Below are 15,210 nucleotides of genomic sequence, written 5' to 3'. Positions count from 1 at the left end.
CAAACCCAGACAATGAGGATGTACCTCCCTTCCTCCGACACGCCAAGTCAAGCTGCAATCAAACAAACATGTTAGATATGGAGGCGCATGACAAATGCAAAATAATTGGTTGCAAATATCTCTTACCTGACGATACAAGTATGCTAGTGCGGCCGAACCCAGCTATACTGGGTATCCCAGTTATTAAGTGGCTCCAAGAACATCCAGAGGGCTGAGTTCCCGGTTGCATCTAAGAAGACTACCTTGGTTAGTACATACCAAAGATAGGCCCGCGCGTACTGCTGCACAACCATGTCATTGGCATCCTGAGGGCATGGGTTGGTGTTTCCTCTGACCAGTTTTAGCCAAGAATGCCTCACTTTCGCGGTATCGGCCTTGCCTTCCTGAGGGCCCTCGGGCTGAACGCCAATTAAATCGGCAGTCCGTTCTCGCCTACCCACGCTGACACGACCGGTAACAGCTTGTCCATTGATAGGAACGCCGCTTATCATAGCCATGTCCTGTAGGGTCATCGTCATCTCCCCACATGGAAGGTGGAAGGAGTGAGACTCCGGCCTCCAACGATCCACCAGTGCGGTCAGTGCCGCATGGTTCACCGGCGGAGCGCGTTGCTTAAACTGCAACACGAATGGGAGAAGACCCAATCTCCGAATGTAAGGCTCATACCGCGGGTCGTAATCAAAGTCATCAGCGGAATGACCCCTCATGCGCATAGCAACTACAACCTGCAAATAAAGTGATGTTTTAATAATCAATACAAGAACACAAATGAGAAACAACGAAAATTGACCCAGTCTTGCTTCTTACCTGTCCATTCTCAATGGCACGAGCACGATGCTCCTTATTCCACTCATCGATTAATCCGTCATACCAAGGTCCATCACCATCCGCCATCCTACAAAAAAATCACAAACATCTATGAATACATGAACAATATCAAACAATTTCCTTCTCCAAGTTTATTCCATATGAAAACACCATTCTTCTCAAACATAACCACATCATTTCTTTCTTCTACATATGCACACATATCATCTAGAGTACCAAATTTCACCATCAAATATATTTCATAATCATTATCCGCCATTCTATTGAACAAATCATGTCACACACAATAATCAAATTTCATCATCTCTTTTGCATAAATGTTTTTGCCAACAATAGTATGCCAACAATAGGATTATCTACACATACACACATCATCTATCAAACCAAATATAGTATGCCAAAGTCAATTTTACATACACAAATCATATATTCATCACCCCTCTTAATTCAAAAAAAAAATTCCTATGGACAACATATACACAAAACCGAATTGATTTTACCTACATGTTCAACTACACATCATCTACTGCATACCTAATCATCTATCAACTACACAAAATTTCCTAAACATAAGAAACCATCTACTCATCTAACATCACCTAGTGTTGAATAATGCATCCAACCAAAGAGGGGAAAACAAAAACAAATTGGAGGGAATGGGGGAGAATACCTCAAAGAAGCTTGGGGGGGTCCGATCTGTGAGTTTGAGGGGTTGATGGAGTAGATCAAGGGGGGTGGTGGTGGGAGGGAGAGAAGGGGCGAAGAACAGAGCCCTCTGTTCGTCGTGAGGCGCCGCCAGGAGAAAGATGGGGATGGGTGGGCTGGCCCGCGCGGTTATCCACTTACCGGGGCCAGACGCCAGGGTCCCTGGCGTCTGGCCCCTTTGCCACGTCAGCAGGTCAACGGGCAGGCGGGCAGTGCGGGCCAGGGGCCAGACGCCAGGGACCCTGGCGTCTGCATCGTAACCCAGACGCCAGGGACCTTGGCGTCACCAAAAAAGGTCAGAAACGAATTTTTTTTTGAACCGAGGTCAAATCGGGATTTACTTTGGCTTAAGTGTCAGAACAGTAATTTTGTCCATCCCGCAACTAGTGACTGACAAGTGATACTGGGCGACGTGTGGAGGAAAATGGAGGCAGCAAATTTAAAGCTAAGCTGTCGCCGGCCCACACGAGTGCCCATATGCCGACCGCCCGCGCGCGTTGACAGACTGCCACTGCCACTGCCAGCCAGCCAAGAGGAAAAAATCAGCTGCGAGCAGAGGAGAGGGAGGGAGAGAGATGGCGGACGCCGAGGCGCCCTTGCTGCGGCCCGCCGAGGACGACGGCGACGAGGCGGCGCCGCTGGCCGGCGTCTCCGACTTCTGCGGCCGCCCAGTCAGCCGCGCCGGCTCCGGCGGCTGGCGCTCCGCCCTCTTCGTCGTCGGTACGCACGCGCTCTCCCGCAGTTGGTTCGTTAAGCTGCCATCTTGATGGATCCGGCGGTGGGTGCAGTGTTGGAGATCGCCGGCAACTTCGCCTTCTTCGGCGTCTCGTCGAACCTCATCACGTACCTGACGGGGCCGCTGGGCCACTCCAACGCCGCGGCTGCTGCCGCCGTCAATGCCTGGTCCGGCACGGCCTGCCTGATGCCACTGCTGGGCGCCTTCGTCGCCGACTCGTGGCTGGGCCGCTACTAGGGCTGGACGTAACGAGCGGGCTTTTCGGCCCGCTCGTGGCCCGCTCGGTCTTGGCCCGCTCGGTCCAGGCCCGCTAGAGAAAAGGGTCGGTCCGGTCTGCCAAATACGGCCCGAAAAATTGTCGGTCCGGTCCGGTCTTTAACCGGTCCGACCGAGAGGACCGAGGAAAAAAATGGCAGCGCCGCCGTTGTTCGTCGTTATCGCGGCCACCGGCAGACCCCGGGCGAACCACCATGTCCCCAAGCTTCCCCACTCCTTCCTCCCTCTCAACGCCATGCGCCATAGCCTCTCGCCGCCGGTAGCCGTCATTGTCGTGCGTGCACCACGGATGATCTCGCGTTCTCGACCCTTGCCATGGCAGCCGTTTCAGCACAGCACACACGTAGGCCACAACTGGGGGAAAAGCTCGATAGGCCGTGATTTTCGCGTCCAACAAATCAGGCAGGTTTTTTTTGGAAGGCGCAAATCGTGGGAGAAACGCTCTACCTATAATCACGCGCCTTGATCCTACGCTGCCGTTTCCTTTTGGTGAAGCGTATGTTCAGGTCTACCCGTTGCTCTCTCTGTAAACCTCCTCCACGTCTGGCCGCCGTTGACCATGCTAGTTTACAGCTGCTGTCGAATTTCACAAAATACAGTTTCGTCAGATGTAGCCGTAAGCTGTTAGAGTTCAGTTTTGTCAGATAATACAGTTTTCTTCAGTTTCGTCAGATAATACAGTTTTCTTGGAAGAGCTGCCATGGCAGCCGTTTTAGCACAGCACGCACGTAATGCAAACCACCATCTAGGAGAAACAATCCACTGGCCGTGATTTTCTGATCGTGATTTTCGCATCCAACAGGCAAGTATTCTTTGAAAGGCAAGGAGTAGATATAATAGCGCCCACTTCCTATAATCATGGGTCATCACCCCACGTTGCAGTTTCCTTTTATTCAGTCGAGCAGGAAACCAAAAATACGAGGGAAACACGGTTTGATCCGAAAATCATGGCCCCATTTGAGGAATAACTCGACGTCAGGTTTGATCCTCTAATCACGGCAAGGCCGGCAAGCAGAAAATCGTGGCCTCATACACGTGCTACATTACTTGCATGCAATAGGAAAAACTGCTAATGAACAAATATGTGTTGGTTCATGGATAACAGTCGCGCCGCCCAGCGCACACGTCGCCCACCTTGCCGCCGTCGCTCTCGCATGTCACGCACCTTGCTAGAGCACCCGCGCACGTCGCAGACCTCGCCGCTGCACCCCGAGCAAGTTGCCGCCGGTGGTCATTGGCCGGTCCGCTCGGTCCGGCCCGGGCTTGGCCGCCGCCGGTCCGGTCCCTCAAATCAGGACCGCCATGATGCTCGGTCCGGTCCGGTCCGGACCGCCGGCGGCCGGTCCAAACGACGGCTCGGACCGGCCCGGACCGTGTCCACCCTGAGCCGCTACCGCTCCATCATCCTCGCCTGCACCCTCTACGTCCTGGTAAGTAGTAAATCCATCTCCCCTTCCCATTCTGTTTTTACATCCTCACCATGTTCGTACGGTAGTACTCCCTCCTCTCGGAAATGGATCTTTCACGTGAGGCACATGGTTGTGAGATACGAAAGATCTAGTCGTCGGCATGCTAATGCATGGCAGTGACCTGTGAGCTATCTGTGGTGCGTATCACATCGACCAACCGAGTAATGGTCGCTTAGGTCCACCTCAAAGAATCGTCGGTGATGTCGACTTTGAACATCATAGTAGAGTTAATCGATTAGCACTTATCTCCTTTTCTTGGCTTGACCATGTCTTTGCTAAAATTGTCATTTTTCTTTTACCTAATTGTTTTTTTAATCCTAAAACGCAACATGTTAATTGTTGTTGATTTAATTCGTACTAAATCTGCGACAATTAATATGAATTGAAGGGATAGTAATTCTCTCGTAAAAACACCGCGATCCATACCATTGTAACTAATGTTTTTCTTTTAAGGACTCACCTATAATATTTTTTATTGTATGGAAGTTCTTGTCAAGACTGTTTGTATATAATATGTATATGACCTTTGGTCTTTTCTGCAAAAATAAAACTCACAATTTTGATTTGCTTTCATATTAGAGTAAATCGCGATGGAAACCCTCTATTTGTTATAAATCCCATGTTGAACCTAACTTCAGGTTATTCAACATGTTATTGATCGTGATGTGAATCAAGTTCAATTACGTAGGGTTTCTTTTAGCTTGTCTCTCGGCATTAAGAGAGCCCAAAAAATGGTTGTGAACAATTTCTAGGGCCTAGAAAATTTCTCTTTTTCGTGATTATTAAAAATTAAGCCAACACTAAGCAAGTTAAAATTGTGTGCATCATGCAGGGATACGGCATGGTCACTCTAGCGTCCACTCTACTGGAGCAAAGCTCCTTGCCGGCTGGCGACATCCATACCTCTTCCGGCCCTTCGTCGCTACAGGTGGCCTTCCTCTATGCCTCGCTCTACCTAATCGCCCTGGCGCAGGGCGCCGACAAGCCGTGCGCCTTGGCTTTCGCAGCCGACCAATTTGATCCCGAGCACCTCAAAGAGCGTGCATCCCGTAGCTCCCTCTTTAACTGGTGGTTCTTCTCGATGGCTGCCGGCATCTCCATCTCCGTCGCCGTCGTCAGCTACATCCAGGAGAACATCGGTTGGGGAATCGGCTTTGGCATGCTTTGCACCATCATGGTTTGTACCTTCATCGTATTCCTCTCTGGCACCCCCACCTATCGCTTCTGCGTTCCCACCACCGATGTTGAGAGTCCTTTCGCCCGCCTCGGTCGTAGCCTTGGCACACTCATCAAGAGCTCAAGCTTCCCCTTTAGTACAAATGGACACCAAGACGAGGATGTTGTGGCCAAATCCGAGGAGGCGCGCAACATGCTCCGTGTGTTGCCGATCTGGGCGGCATGCCTGGCGTATGGGGTTGCGTACGCACAAATCATGACGCTATTCAACAAGCAGGGTCGCACGTCGAATGTTATAAAAAAGTGAGCCGAATGTTATAAAAAAAGTGAGCCGAATGGAAATTAATGGCTTGCTGCTACCTACCACGAGCTCGCTTGAGTGTCCAATGCATCATAGAGTGGTGGGGATCCACCTGACCTGGCTGACAGGTGCAGTCACGGTACTACGACTGTTTAGTCTTAAGGGCTGCTCTGGATCCTGAGTTGTTGTCTACTGTACTGAGGACAAACCAATCTTGTGTTCTTGTGCCCAACCACGTCGTGATTGAGTAGTGTGTACTCTATTTCAACGAAGCCGTTGGACAGGGACGTCCCAAGGCAAGCAAACCAAGGTTACTGTTTCCGTCTGAAACAACATCGGATATTCAGAATGGCGCTCCGTATGGCGCACTAACCGGAGAGCTGGCTGCCAATCAACTGATGAAATGGACGCGCCCACCCCAAAAGGTAGCCATGGCCCGACACGGTCCGCCTCATGCCGCCGCTTGCCGAGGCTCACATGAAGACGTGATGTTTCAAAAATAATTAGAAAAAACGGGTGCACAAAGGGTAATTAGAAATTTCCAGAAACAATTCGAACTCGATGGATACACGGGGTACTTGAATAGAGTATACAGTAGGAATGATTACATATGTACCCAAAAATTTAAATTATTGTGTTGTGAAAAATATAAATCATTGCACTATAATAATATAAATAAAAGATGAGTTGTCCGTCCCTACCCAGATCCAGATGGCCCGGTCAGCGATGCTTTCCCGAGAGAAACGGCAACTTGTGACCATTCTCCTGTGTACGGGGCGTGCAGCGTGACATACAAGAGCCCGACGACGCTGATGGCCATGACCAACACAATGAACAAGATGATGGGTCTCTTCCCCCACTTCCCCATGATGCCAAGTGCAAACGGGTAGAGGAGCACGAGGATCCCCATGTTGAACACCATCCCGAGAAGCGCATGTCGCGCCTCGTCTGTGAAGAAGCCCCATGTCGCCGCCTTGCCTATTGCTGCCCCGATGGCCGCGACATTGACGATGATGACTGCGGCGGTCGGGATCAACAGCGGCACCCACCGCACTGTGTAGAGATCGGCGAACTTGTCGTTGGAGCAGCCCTCCGTTTGCTTGGATGTGAGCCTAAAGTATATCCCTTTCCCCGTGACGAGCTTCAGCAACATGTAGAGCACCGCTGTTGGGTACACACCCGTCGCCCCAATCATGTAGAACTGCTCGTTGCGGAACCAGTCTAGCAACGTGATCCCCGACCATCTCACCTCAAACATGCCGATCAAGTGCACCATCGCTATGATGCCGACAAGGTACGCCATGTACGTGCCGAATGGCCTCTGGATGTAGAGCTGCTCGGAGAAGAGCCACATGACCGGGAAGAAATTGTAGGACAAGATGAACACCGTGACGATCGGGTACGTCGACATGTTGAGGTAGGTGATGCGCTGCAGAGGGTGGAGCCGGCGGCTGGCGATGAGGGCATTGTTGTGGGAGAAGAACACCTCGAGGGACCCGCCAGACCACCGAAGCACTTGGTAGAGGCGCTCGGTGAGGTTGATCGGAGCCGTTCCACGAAATGCCGCGGGTTCCATGGAGCAGTACATGGAATGCCACCCTTGCCGATGAATGCGGAATCCTGTCACCACGTCCTCCGTCGCGATGTTGTACACCCACCCGGCATCTCTCCCCCATGAGCTCCCGTCCTCGTAAGCACACGTCATCAAGGTAGCTAGGTCCTTGCTGAGGCGCTCGTCGACCAACACCGGGGTGATAGATCGATCTTGGATCGCGGCATCCGGCACCGAGTTGATGAATGACGTCGAGTAACCAAACTCACCTGTCTTACAAACAAGTTTAGTATTCTCTGCTCTATAGTGTGGCGGCTCGATGCCATAGAGCGCGACACGACGGAACATGGTGCCGGTGCCGAGGTAGGTAGGCCCTTGGAGGCCGTTGAGCGCAAGCATGGTGCCGTCAAAGAAGACACGGTTGTGGTTGGCGTAGCGATCAGTTGGGTCGACGTCGTCAAACCGTTGCGGGAACTGGACGAACGCCGTGTTCTGACCGTCATGAGGGTCGAGCATGAAGCACATAGGGGCACGGAGAGCTTGTGAGTTGTTGATGTAGTGGTCGCAGTCAAAGTTGATGACGAAGGGCGCGTTGGAGAGCAGTGCGGAGACACGGAGCATCACGTTCATGGCACCTGCCTTCTTTTGGTTGTCATAACCAGGGCGCTTCTCTCGAGAAATGTAGACGAGCATGGGGAGTCTCGTGTCAACGTTGCTGAAGTCAAATGGATTGTCGGTGCTTGCGGGTGATCCAAGCTGTGGCTTAAAGCTTGGATGGTCTAGTAGGACCTGTCAAAAGAGCAAATGAACTTGAGAAATTTGCCAACTCACAGTAAACTGAATATCTACTTTATACACCGACAACGCATTACTCAAAATATTTTTCGAAGATATTCACTTTCATGAAGAGGAGGAATTTTTACCTGAACAATTCCAGCATGTTGTCCTCTTCGGTGGTTCTCGGCTTGCTCAACCCATGTACCCGGCCATTGTGTCCCATCAGCCATCCAGGTGGCACTTACACCTCCTTTGTTATTCGAGTTGTAGGCATCAGATCGTTGGCGGATGGTCGTAGAAAGGGAGTCTATTCTCACCTTGAACTCCTCATATTCTCTGCGGACACGCCTATGATCCCTCATGAATTCTCCTGCCATACCCCCGGCGTAGGACCGTGTCTTCATCCCAAAATAGCTCTCGGGGGACCTTGGCTCGACGCAATGCTTCCGGCAAAACAGGACCCACAACGCAGCAAAACTGGCAACCTGGACCATCGCTTCATAGTGCACCAACGTGCCACCGTCATCTGAGATGTAACAGGCGTAATTGTCGACCGGGTAGTCGGCAGCGAGGATGGAGAGGATGGTGTTTACAGTGTATAGGACGGGCTCATCCACGGGATCGACTGTGGTGACGAAGACATCAATCCCTGGAAGGGTGGCATCGTCGTGTCGGTCTGCAAGGGCGGCGAGGTCCGGGACGCGCTTGATGGGGTTGAGCTTGGGGAGCTGGTTGAGGAGCCATGAGAAGCCGAACCAGGCATCGGCAGTCATAGACGCGGTCCAGAGCCACACACCGTCGTGATTCTTGTGCTCCACGCGCCACTTGAAGAAGACGACGACGGCGACCAAGCGCACGAGCATCAAGAACCTTTTGTTACAAAAAGATAATATTATTCACAAGTGTAGGATTGTGAAATCCTTCATATAGAATCATAGTCCTCCATTCGTCCTGTACATTGCTAGTGAGCGTTGGTTTCGCAAAGCTTTTTAAATGTTGACAAATTCATGTGCTTCCTCTCATCCAAACTAAGTGTCGTGATGAACTAAAACCACGACACTTATTTTGAAACAGATGGTATAAAAGATTATCTACCTTAAATATATAATGTATGGTATATACCATACAAAAATATATTTCATGATGAATTTTGATATTGACTTTGTATTCTTCTCTCTAGACATTGCTAAGTATTTCTATAAACTTTTTCAAAGTATGACCTTTAGAAAAACAATCAAACGCGCACTATGTTTATTACGGGACAGAGGTATAGTAGTGTGAAAACCAGAATGGGGAATGATCATCGACCTGTAAGGGTGCAGGATGCTTCCCTTGACCTTCATGGTCCGGAACAGCAGAGGCCGGTTGCCGTCGCCCGACATGATGCCTCCCTCATCGGCGGCAACCCACACCTCGTCCTTGGCGCCAAGGCCCCGTTTGGCCACGGGGGAGTCCGCCGCGACAGAGACGGCAACGGCGTCGCCATCCGGGACGTCGACGCGGAGGGCGTTGGATCTGCGAGTGACTGCCGCAGCCATCGTGCAAGCCAAGGTGGCCGATGTTGGTGTACGCACGCACACGCCCCTATGCCAGTATGTTCGTGTCTTGGGGATGCGTGTCCGTTGGGGGTTTATATACAGCGTGGGCAGCCGCTTCCGCAAGGTCAAATGCTAGTGCTACTGCTAGCTCCTCGTCGTCGTTGTCGTCCTCGTTGCTATGATAAACCATCGGCGGCCACTTCGGCAGTTCGGCGTGGTCAACTGCGGCAAGGAAAGGATCGTATTCTGAGGTCTGGCCGATCAAATACAACCGGCCGGCGGAAGCTCACCTGCTACTACATAAGGAAAAAAGTATATTTCATGTCGACATCGATCGTTAGAAAGGCGTGTATGCTTGCACTAGCATATCAAGTTAAGATGTGGCGAAAAGGACGTAGGGAAAGGTACGGGAGAACATAGTGTTCCCAACGTGTGTGCGCATGAATCACCATTTCACTTTGTCATGGGCCTTCTCATAATCAAGTTCCAAAACCAGGCAACTAGAGCCAGTTCTATGGGTCTTATGAATCACCATTGCATCAGTCTGAGCTTAAGATAAGAACAATGGAGCAACAATTAGCATCAACTGATCTAGTTGGTAGCTTGCTCTCACCTTTCCTCAACTCTACCAACATTCTGTAAATTCCACGTCCTCAAAATACGTACATCTACTTTATTTTCATGTTCACCTTTGAGATTGTTGTATCTACCCATCTGATGTAAAGATTGTATAGGTAGCTCGCATCTTTTGCACCTTCTTCCATGACGCATGCTAGCTACATTCATAAAGGGCTACTCAGTTCTTCATTTTTTCGTGATTGTATTGTGTATGCTACTCAGGTATTTAAGGATGTGATCATGCAAGTTTAATAAATTCTTGTGATGTCACCAGAGATTGCCTATTTTCTAATTCAATGTTGAATGGTAAATTTTTGTAGTGTATTCAAGGTTTGATTCTTATTATCAATAGAAATTCATCAAAAAAAGAAGCCGATGGAGCTAGCATATTCCCATTACTTGATATACCTTGACAAGATTGCTCTGTGAGGTTGGCTGTGAAAATAATCGTTCTTTGCTTTGATGAGCAACGATAATGGCTCTCACCACTGAAGTACTTGCAGAAAGTATGAAAGTATGATTTGGTACAATGCAATCCTGGGTTTACCATGGCGATATTAAGTTGTCACATTTTAAGGCGCTGCAGGCGCGGGAACCACCATTACCCAACTATTCCTCCATGTGTCTTCTTTATAGAAAGATCTCAACAAGGGTGAACACAAAAAAGAAGACATATTCATACTGAAATTCGAGCAAATTCTATAGTAGGAGGATAGGGAGGAGTGATTTAACGGTAAAAATAGTCAACAATGCCATATGATGTGGACGAGAATCCTAAGACGTACTATATGTTAGAAGTGACTAGGATTAACACTAAACATGTACACCCCCGTCCCCTGGTTTTGAAACTTGATTACAACACATGGGCAATTACCTAGTAAGGATAAATTAAACAAAGATCTATAGAGAATTATTGTTGTTTACCGTTAAAAAATAGTGTATTGTAATCTAGAGGTTGTCTTAGTTGTGCTGACCGTTTTCTATATGCATGGTTAGTTGCAAACCCAACACCTCTTGTCTGCCTGTTCAGAAGGGGTTCCCCTGCCATGTGGGTCTTAAGTGAATTCAGGACCGGTCTATTCCACTGGCATGTCAAATTAAGTTTCTCCCGTGTCAACTAAACTTTTTGTCTGCATAAATAAAAAATGAGATCCATGGGCAGCACCTATGACATATTTTTATAGAAGAAGTCCATCTAAGGTGAGGCACCAGAAATTCGCTGCCGACTGGATTCAAACTCTAGACGCAGGCTACACCACTGTGCACCCTTGCCACTGGGCTACTGCCTAGTTCTCAAAGCATGATGTTCAGAGCGTGAATAATCCCTAATTAACTAGTGCTCTTTCCGCAAAAATAATAATTAAGTAGTGCTCTGGAGATCCTGTTAGTAGACACCGGTTGCTGCGCCACGTCGTTGGTGCTAACGATCTTGGAATGATGATTACAGTAGTTAGGTACAACACCACCATGACCAGGTCTGCTTGTGAGCGTACTAGAAAACTGCAATGAGAGAATATATATCGCGAGGAAACTAAGTCTCAATTCAAAGAAACCACGTTGAAATTAAAAAAATCGAAAAAATTACAATATGTTAAGAGGGTGATGTCATATTGCCATGTGAAATTCCAAGTTTAAACACAAAATCATTTAGGAGCTATTAAAACAAATTCAGCAATGAATAGTGATGTTTCATGTTCGGCTCTATTCAATTCTGATTTTGTTTCTTTGCACCTCATAAACGAATTTGTGTTAGAATTAGGAATTTCATGTGCTAATAAAATATCACTTTCAGTTGAAAGTGATATTTTATTAGCATCCCATGCCACCTAGCTAGCATATCAGCGCTCACATGCCTGCTCGCATGGGCCATCCCAACAAACGCGACTAGGCCGCTCACTTCTCCGCCCTCCTCCCCCCTTGTTCGACTATATGACCACTGAAGGTTGACCATTGATTGTTTGGCCATTGACTTTTGAAAAAAGTGTGGGTTTGAAAAAAATAGGAATTTGAAAAACAATTCGCCCATTTGAAAACTTCACAAATTTTACAAATGTGCATGAAGTTGAAAATGTTCATATATTTGAAAAAAATCATGAATCATTAACAGGTGCAAAAAATATTAATTTTTCGGAGATTTGTTTTAGGAATTCTAAAAAATATTGTGAATCTAAAAAATGTTCATGAATTTTCTGAAAAAATTACGGATTTAAAGATGTTTACATAAATTGAACAAATCATGAAGTTATAATAAAAAAGAAAATCAAAATAGAAAAACCAACAAACCAAAAAAGTTCCGATGGAAACTGAAACCAGAGAAAACCTAGCGCAGAAAACTAGAGGGGATTGAGATCTCAAGGGCAGATAGCCCACTTGGACAGGGGTGTGCGCCCTGTATCAAATGATTTCACGTTCATTCTTCAATGGAATGATTCCAAGGGATTTGGTAGGGAGCCGACCCGGTAGCTTGGTTTGTTCATTGATAGTGAGTGTCTGAGGCAGCAGCGCGTGCACCTAAAACAGGAGCACATGCACATGTACGTAGGACCCATGTGCATTTTCAATTTTGCTACTTATTTAATATTGTTAACACATATATATCAGAAATGAATTTTATTCAATTTTCAATAAAATGGATATCGCACACTCGAAAAATGTTTTCAATGTTAAAAAATGTTCATCAAAATTTTGTAATATTTTTTACCTTTCAAAAAAAATTAGTGACATTTCAAGAATGATCACATTTTTAAAAATGTATGTTCTAATATTTTAAAACATTTTATACAATATTAAATATACTTCATAAGTTAAAAATATGTTTCATACGACTAGGGATGAAAACGGAGCAGAAACTTTCCGGTTTTCTGGTAAAAAAGTGGAAACGGAGAGGAAATATGGAAACGAAAGTAGAAATGTGCAGGATGAAACGGAAACAGATTTTTTTTTTCCGGAAATGGAAACAGAAATGGAATGGCGTTTTCCCGTGGAACAGACACATAACTTTTCGTTTCTACTATGTGCTTATGACTGCTTTGTGGTCAAACCATCAAACATCACATAATCAAGCAATGAGCAGAATGGTTCGTGTATGGCCCAACTTCTATTACCATGCAAGTAAGCTAGGCCTGATTGTAACCACAATGGAGGCCAGGCCTGAAACTCCCCTTTGCAGATTATTTTGTGATGCTACAATGTCCTTTAGTTGTAAGAGAGTGACCTCATACACCGTGTTTTGCTTATATATGGAGCTTTTCCTCCTGATTAGCACAAATATGTTTGTATTGCTATAGTTCAGAAAATATAATTGCGTATCTTATAATATTTACCGTCATAGTAATTTCTTGCCATGCTAACAATTGATTAAATATGTTGGTTTGCATGTATTTTTCCCTTTGGTTCAAGGGTTTTTTTTAGTTCCGGTGAACACCTGCTTCCGTTGCCGTTTCTGCGGCGTATTCACTCCGTGTTCGTTTCCAGCTGTATCTGTTTCCATTTTCATTTTTGTATTTGTTTCTGCTTTGGCAAAAAATATGAAAACAAATGTGGTAGCAACCAGTTTCATTCATTTTTGCTCCGTTTTCATCCTTACATACCACTAAAAAATATACATGAAATTTAAAAAGTGTTCACATGTTCAAATATTTTTATGAAATTAATAAATTACTTTCATATAATATAAACCAATGTACGTTACAAAAAGCATGTGATCCAAAAAAATGTTCAACTTGTATTTCAAAATATTTAATATCTGTTCATTATTTTCTAAAATTTATTTCAGAAAAATGTTCATCGTGTACCTGAAAAACGTACAACATGTATTCAAAATGTAGACATATATTTGAAACAAAAATAAAAAAATAAAAAGGAAAAAGGAAAACTAAGACATTGATAAAGAACAAAATATAAGAAATATGTGAAAACTATCCGAAACGGGTAAAAAACCGGTAGAACGTTCCATGAACTATTTTTTTAGTAGTGAATTTTTTAGGCAATTTTGAGTAGTTTTGTCTTTTTAGACAAGGTAATTTTGAGTACTAGTTGCGTAAACTGATGACAGCGGCGCGCCTTCGGCTCGCTTCAGTGCTTGTAGTCGTCGCTAGGTGGTTTACGGATCTGAATGTAATTTTTATTTTTTCTAGTGTTCGTTGTACTATCATGATTGAAGATGAATAGATTGAAAGTTTTTCCTGCAAAAAAAAAAACTGATGTGCAAGACCTTAGCAAAACCGCTCATGTACGTTATAATTGGGCCGGCTCATTCTAGTGGTCGTCTACTACAACTCTACAAGATGGAAGTCGGTCTCGCATTAAGCGAGATAGAGAGCTCCTATGCGCTGCTCGCTGCGGCGAATTGTCGAGCGGACGCACAGGCGCGTCTCCAGCTGGGCCGGCCCATTCACGCAATGCAGTAAAAAAATCACAAAAAACTCCGCTCGAGGGAGGGATAAAACCAGGGACCTCCATCTTTGTACGCACGCGCATAACCAACGTGATAAACAATCTTTCTTGGGTTGCCATGGCGTGCAGAGCTAAATGTAATGGAGATCCGAACATTTTCTCAAATTCCTAAAGCAAAAATTATTTTGAAAAGGTGTTTCTTAAAAAGCGAACACTTTCCAAAATTTAGTAGAAAAACTAAAAAGCTTGAACAAAGTTTTGATAAAATGAACGCTTTTTAAAGTCCTGAATTTTTTTTTAATTTAGAGAACACATTTTGAAATTGAGAACAAAATTTGAACATGAACATGTTTTAAAGCACGAACATTTTCTTAATCTTGAGAAGATATTTTGAAATGGAGAACAAATTTGGAAGCGCGGATTTTTTTTTAAAGCACGAACGTTTTTTTTTTGAATCTTGAGAACAAATTTTGAAACGTAGAACAAATTTGGAAGCGCGAACAATTACTTAAAGCACGAACATTTTTTGAATATAACAAATTTTGAAATGGAGAACAGATTTGAAAAATCCCGAATAAATTTGGAAGCGCGAACATTTTTCGAAAACGTGAGCAAAAAAGTTGAAGTCTGGTACATTACATTAATTTCGAAATTTTTGAAATTTTTTGTGTGATGAGAACAATTTTTGAATTTTAAGAACATTTTTTAGAAAACTGAACATTTTATGGAAAGGCAAACAAAATTTGAATATTTTTAAAAAAATAGAAAACAAAAAGGAAATGAAATAAGAAACCAAAGAAAGAAAACAAACAGAAATAACGACAAGGGAGAAAAGAAAA

At 45.6% G+C, this 15,210-nt stretch overlaps 3 protein-coding genes across 3 annotated transcripts; 2 read left to right on the top strand and 1 right to left on the bottom strand.

Moving 5' to 3' along the window:
* The first annotated feature begins 2,016 nt into the window (after positions 1 to 2,016).
* Positions 2,017 to 2,506, top strand: LOC123039745 (protein NRT1/ PTR FAMILY 5.10-like). The gene is made up of 2 exons (XM_044462775.1): positions 2,017 to 2,253; positions 2,322 to 2,506. Exons 1-2 carry the CDS (start codon positions 2,109 to 2,111, stop codon positions 2,504 to 2,506), a joined length of 330 nt encoding a protein of 109 aa, XP_044318710.1. The 5' UTR covers positions 2,017 to 2,108.
* Positions 2,507 to 3,588: 1,082 nt separating this feature from the next.
* LOC123039744 (protein NRT1/ PTR FAMILY 5.10-like) lies at positions 3,589 to 5,497 on the top strand. Its single transcript, XM_044462774.1, has 2 exons — positions 3,589 to 3,975; positions 4,847 to 5,497. Exons 1-2 carry the CDS (start codon positions 3,628 to 3,630, stop codon positions 5,495 to 5,497), a joined length of 999 nt encoding a protein of 332 aa, XP_044318709.1. The 5' UTR covers positions 3,589 to 3,627.
* Positions 5,498 to 6,188: 691 nt separating this feature from the next.
* LOC123042958 (mixed-linked glucan synthase 2-like) lies at positions 6,189 to 9,358 on the bottom strand. The gene is made up of 3 exons (XM_044465296.1): positions 9,129 to 9,358; positions 7,967 to 8,690; positions 6,189 to 7,832 (listed from the first exon to the last, which is right to left on the bottom strand). The coding sequence occupies exons 1-3, from the start codon at positions 9,356 to 9,358 to the stop codon at positions 6,189 to 6,191; spliced, it is 2,598 nt and encodes an 865-aa protein (XP_044321231.1).
* Positions 9,359 to 15,210: the final 5,852 nt, after the last annotated feature.

This window comes from Triticum aestivum, chromosome 2B, assembly GCF_018294505.1.
Source record: "Triticum aestivum cultivar Chinese Spring chromosome 2B, IWGSC CS RefSeq v2.1, whole genome shotgun sequence".
Classification (NCBI taxonomy): domain Eukaryota; kingdom Viridiplantae; phylum Streptophyta; class Magnoliopsida; order Poales; family Poaceae; genus Triticum; species Triticum aestivum.
This window is presented reverse-complemented; position numbering and strand designations above follow the sequence as displayed.

Bases quoted from the DNA above. Each gene is read 5' to 3' on its own strand.
- LOC123042958 (XM_044465296.1), bottom strand. From the start codon at position 9,358: ATGGCTGCGGCAGTCACTCGCAGATCCAACGCCCTCCGCGTCGACGTC. The intron at 8,691-9,128 runs GTCGATGATCAT...TTGTAACAAAAG, and splicing joins AGCATCCTGCACCCTTACAG to GTTCTTGATGCTCGTGCGCT. The intron at 7,833-7,966 runs GTAAAAATTCCT...CTCTTTTGACAG, and splicing joins AACATGCTGGAATTGTTCAG to GTCCTACTAGACCATCCAAG.
- LOC123039744 (XM_044462774.1), top strand. From the start codon at position 3,628: ATGTGTTGGTTCATGGATAACAGTCGCGCCGCCCAGCGCACACGTCGC. The intron at 3,976-4,846 runs GTAAGTAGTAAA...TGCATCATGCAG, and splicing joins CCTGCACCCTCTACGTCCTG to GGATACGGCATGGTCACTCT.
- LOC123039745 (XM_044462775.1), top strand. From the start codon at position 2,109: ATGGCGGACGCCGAGGCGCCCTTGCTGCGGCCCGCCGAGGACGACGGC. The intron at 2,254-2,321 runs GTACGCACGCGC...CGGTGGGTGCAG, and splicing joins CTCCGCCCTCTTCGTCGTCG to TGTTGGAGATCGCCGGCAAC.